The sequence below is a fragment of the Limulus polyphemus genome, unplaced genomic scaffold (genome assembly GCF_000517525.1).
Source record: "Limulus polyphemus unplaced genomic scaffold, Limulus_polyphemus-2.1.2 Scaffold4343, whole genome shotgun sequence".
In the NCBI taxonomy this organism is placed as follows: domain Eukaryota; kingdom Metazoa; phylum Arthropoda; class Merostomata; order Xiphosura; family Limulidae; genus Limulus; species Limulus polyphemus.
The window spans coordinates 1,968-6,822 of record NW_013669953.1 but is presented as its reverse complement, the minus strand read 5'-3'; the positions used below and the strand labels follow the sequence as shown (position 1 = coordinate 6,822).

At 36.2% G+C, this 4,855-nt stretch overlaps 1 protein-coding gene across 1 annotated transcript in view; it reads right to left on the bottom strand.

The window, feature by feature from the left end:
- Positions 1-223: 223 nt before the first annotated feature.
- Positions 224-4,855, bottom strand: part of LOC106470993 — a 6,533-nt gene continuing 1,901 nt past the window's right edge. Inside the window, exon 2 of the mRNA XM_022399632.1 lies at positions 224-3,392. Coding sequence (XP_022255340.1) covers positions 1,537-3,392 — 1,856 coding nt within the window. The 3' untranslated portion in view covers positions 224-1,536. The remainder of the gene's footprint in view (positions 3,393-4,855) is intronic.

Below are 4,855 nucleotides of genomic sequence, written 5' to 3'. Positions count from 1 at the left end.
AACATATAAACATGACTGCAAACTATATGTACAGATATATATCAGCATGAAAAATAAACCACGAGGAAGATCTCAAAGATATTGAAAACTGTATACGAATAACAATTCTTAAAAAAAAAAAAACAGCGACGTTTCCATGGAATTTACTAAAACTTTTGCAAATCTGCAATAATCACAAGTATACACAAGTTTTGTTTTTGAAAAATCCCAGAATTCTCAGAAGTACAGAAAGCCTGACGTATTTATTGAAGCCTAAAATATTTATTGAAAATTTACAGAAGTTTACAAACTTAGTGGCGATGACAAAACCTGTAAAGTTAATAATGAAAATATTTGCCGTTAAAAGGCGACACCTGTAACAAATTTTATGTATCGTAGCGAATACATAAAGAACGTAAGCCTTATTTTACTACTTGCTAACGGTTCTGAAATCGGTAATTAATGAAGATAACACAATAATCGCTTGTATTTTTAATTTTTTGAACGCCAACTGGAGTTATTATTAGAAACATTTTCTAAAATACATACACCACGAGCTCTTTTTCCAGAGCTCTATTTTTATATTAAAGCCCCCTGGTGGCTTAGTGGAAAGTCTAAAAATTGGGTTTCGATACCGGGTGAGAGCAAAATACAGATAACCCATTGTGTAGCTTTGCGCTTAACAACAAAAATGTTGTTATTACAACTCGAGTTATAACAATAACAGTAGACTGCAGATAGAGGTCGTGATGTATTAATTTCAGAGGAAATTGTGAAAATATTATTCCGTAACAAAAAAAATATAAAACCAAGGATATATCTATAGTAAAAAAGGTATAAAATTTAGAATTGTTCTATAGAAAACAGGCATAGCATATGAGGTCTGTTATGTATAAAAAAAAGGCGTAAAAACCAAGGAATTTTGTATTTCAAAAAATATGGCAACAAGATGTCGTTATTAAAAAGGCTTAACAGATATAAGAACGTATATATCTATAAAACTGGTATTTTAAGTGCTGTCAGCGTCAACTGAAGTTTTCTATGAGACAAAACTTTCAAAAATAATAAACACACGACCTCTGTCATCAGAATTTGTAATGCGATTGCTCTGTTTTGTTTAAAATATTTTTCTTACTGAGTGTCTGTAAGATGTCAGTAGTCGGTAAGAGAAGACAGGGAAAGCCAGTAGAGCGTTAAAGAAATAATTGCAGAAGACCTGACAACATGGGCGTCCGCAGGGGGGGGGGCACTTGTTCCCACCTGGAAAATGAGAAACATAATTCTTTCTTTTTTCATTCAGCATTTGTTTATGAATGTTTTATTCAATTTACAATTTCACACTACTTTGCCGCCCCCTCCACCCTTGAAAAATTTCTGCGGACGCCCATGCCTGGCAATGAACACAGATGATTGGAGGAGGGGGGGGGGGCAACACGTGCGAAGGACTGTGACCCCTGCTAAAGTGAAAATCCGAAAGAAGTGTCTGCAAGATGGGGGGGGGGGACACAACGAATTAGAAGAACTGTAAGGTATTAAAAGGTTGAAGTCGTGTGTCTATTATTCTTTTACCCACCTGGTGAGGAATACAAGCTTATCAGAAACTACACGTGCACACAGTTCTCTCACTAAAAAACCATTAATCGAATAATGTTGAGACAAACGCCGTACATCGCTCATTGATAAGTCATCTTGTAGGATCCATTTTGGTGTTTTTGCGCGAGTAAATACGACCACCAATTTAAATTTGTCCCAATTTGAATTCCGTGACCAGCAGTATAGTTTCTTCAAAAAATAACCTTTGTTTGTGTAAGTCATGATGGTTTGTCCTAATTCCGCGCGAGAGATGTTAAGAACTTGTGCATCACAGGAATTCCCTGCAGAAGAGGTTCCAGTACCAAGCTCGTTCTTCCTCACTACGTCTTCAAGAATTAGTCCGCTTCCATTTTGAGAGGACCCCACGAACGTCTCAAGGTTTACAAAAAACGGCTCTGGACCTTTCTGGAATAACTGGGATGATGTGTTGTCTTGGTACAAGATAAAAGAAAAACAATTACATTTTTTGTACACAAAATAACTTACAAAAGTGACAATTAGTTGTGATTGGTTGACGTTACGAAAATAGGTTACAACGTCACTCGCGTGGACACGAAATTTGATCATTACTTGTTTGGACCCATCTTTAGTTTTTATTACTAAGTCTGCCACGTCGGGATACACAAGAACTGGAAGAGTTGGCATTGGGATGCTGTCAAACACGCGTTTAAACTCGTATATTAACCTGCGATTTTTCTTTTCCCGAAAGACTACAACCCAACAGCTACACCTTTTTTGACCCGTTTTTGTTATACTTTGTATTGTATAGCGAGTATTATGTAAAACATTGTCACAAGCGATTACGAAGTCATTTGAACTTGTTCTTCGATCTGATTCTGTCCACAATTTATCGTGACTGTTGACGTGGAACCCTAAAGCAAGCCACTTCGTGACAAGCTGTGGACAACCACTAGGGGGTTTACTCAGCATTCTTGAAACTGTTGCGTTGGAGATGAAGATGATGGGAGATGATGAGCAATAAAAAGAAAACAAACGTAGCAAATCAGTGGCAGAAAACTTCCATGAAAAGATCTTGTCGATGTATTGCTTCCTGCTGATATGGTGATATCCATCATTGGAGGGCTTGATATAAGGATCGCGTGTGGGCTGAATAGAATTAACATCTTCGTCAGGACGACAATGACTTTCATTTTTAACACTAGGCCGCATTCCTATTGGCTGAAGAATGTGTTGATTTACATAATCTTTCCAAGACATTGAAGTTAGTGATTGTAAAATATAGGCTAGAACCAAGAAACCCTCGGGACCAGGGCATTGCTGAAAACCGGGTGGGTGGACCAAAGGTTCTCGTACCAGACAGTGTAAGAATTTCGTGAAGAATTTTTGACTTAAGACTCCAGTTTTTTGGAAATCTTCAGGTAACTGCACAGTTAAGCTGACCCGACTTTTACTGTTTGTTACACACTCCAATCCTGATGTTTGATCTAAGAGATGATGAATCTTAATTTCATACAGCCGTGAATCACTTACTTGACATCTGAAGCGTTCCCAGTGTAAAAATGAATTAATAATTCCACTGGAACCAAAAACTTTGTCGTGTATATTTATTTGTTGTGTTTCCACAAGTTTTAGAATCGCCAGTCCAATCAGATGCTTTGTTACACTAGCTGAATTGACGTAAGGTACAGTTGGTTCTGAGCCATTGTTATACACTTGTTGGTATACAAGAGTGCCATCTAGTGTTACCCCTAAGAAAGCTTCAGAATAATTGTAGTTTTGCATAACTCGTGAAACTTCATCATCAATAAGGCGGGAGTCGTTGTCAGAAAAATAAAAAGGACGAGGTATTTTTCCCGTACCTATAAAACACCATTAAATTATATAGACCAAGGAACCAGTAACTCTTAGTCTTGAAATAACATTAGCACAGAAAATAGTAGACAAAAATTATTACGATAATCAAAATTAGATATAAAAATAAGGTTAAGACGTAATTCTAAGAGTTTATTGGTGAACATAAAGAAGAATGTATAACAGTATCTCAACCACACTATATCTGCCATATGCAGTGCCGACGAGGCCTTTCGCTCAATACCACGGTTCGCCAGACCAGCTTGGATATCACAGAAACAGTTCAGACTCTATAAATTCGAGTTCAAATGATTATTTGATAATTCTATTATCTTTTTTATTAAAATATCTTGTAGATTATTGAACTAAAATAAATATCCTTAATGTTTCAGACCTCGAGAACAAGGACTTGTTTGAAATTTAACTTAATTTCCACATGACACTAAACAGATTAATCGTAAGTCATATTTCGTTAAACACTGGAAATGATTTGTTCGGTTAAATATATATATATAATTAATTAAATTATGTTCATATCGCAGTTCCCAAAATTATGATTTGGTTTGTTTTGAATTTCGTGCAAAGCTACACTAGGGCTGTCTGCTTTAGCCGTCCCTAGTTTAGCAGTTATAGACTAGAGGGAAGACAACTAGTCATCACCATCCACCGCCAACTCTGGGGCTATTCTTTTACCAAGGAACAGTGGGACTGACCGTCACATTATATCGCCCCCACATTTGAAAGGGCGAGCATGTTTGTTGGAACGGGGACTCGAACCAACGATCTTTAGACCGAGAGTCAAGCGCCCTAACCACCGTATACTTTAGTGCGCCATATTAAAACCTCATCTTGGAGTTAAGTTTAAAATGTATTACTGCGCCATATCATGTTGAAGTTAAGACATGAACGTGTATTAGAGCCCCGTGTTTAATTGCTATTAGTTAAGAGCATTAATTAATGTTTTCTTACGAGGAACCAGATTAAGATGGTGATCACGTTGTCCGAACAGCCAAAAAATTCAAGGTAACCTGTTTAGTGGAATATTTCCCTCTCGTCAGACCCACACGCATGAGTAAAGAGAGATATGTCGTATACATAAAAAAACCATGTGCAGTGTCATGTCGCTGTAATGTCAACATTATGAATTAACGAATGTCTATCAAGACTGTCTAATGAAATAAGTATAACATTTATAATTTGTCAAACGGAATTCATATGGTAAAAAGTTTACAGAGATACGCCTACGTAGCGCTTAGCTCCTATTGTAGCAGTACATACATGTTAACAGATGGCGCTTTCCTTGATTAAAAATAAATGGAAAAATGTATAATTAATTACAAATAATAGATAGATAGTTCTTCCATTGATTAAACACAAAATTAAAACCATAAAACTAATTATATGTAATAAAAAAAATGTGTTTCCCTTGATTAAATACAAAGTTAAAACCATAAAACTAATTATATCTAAT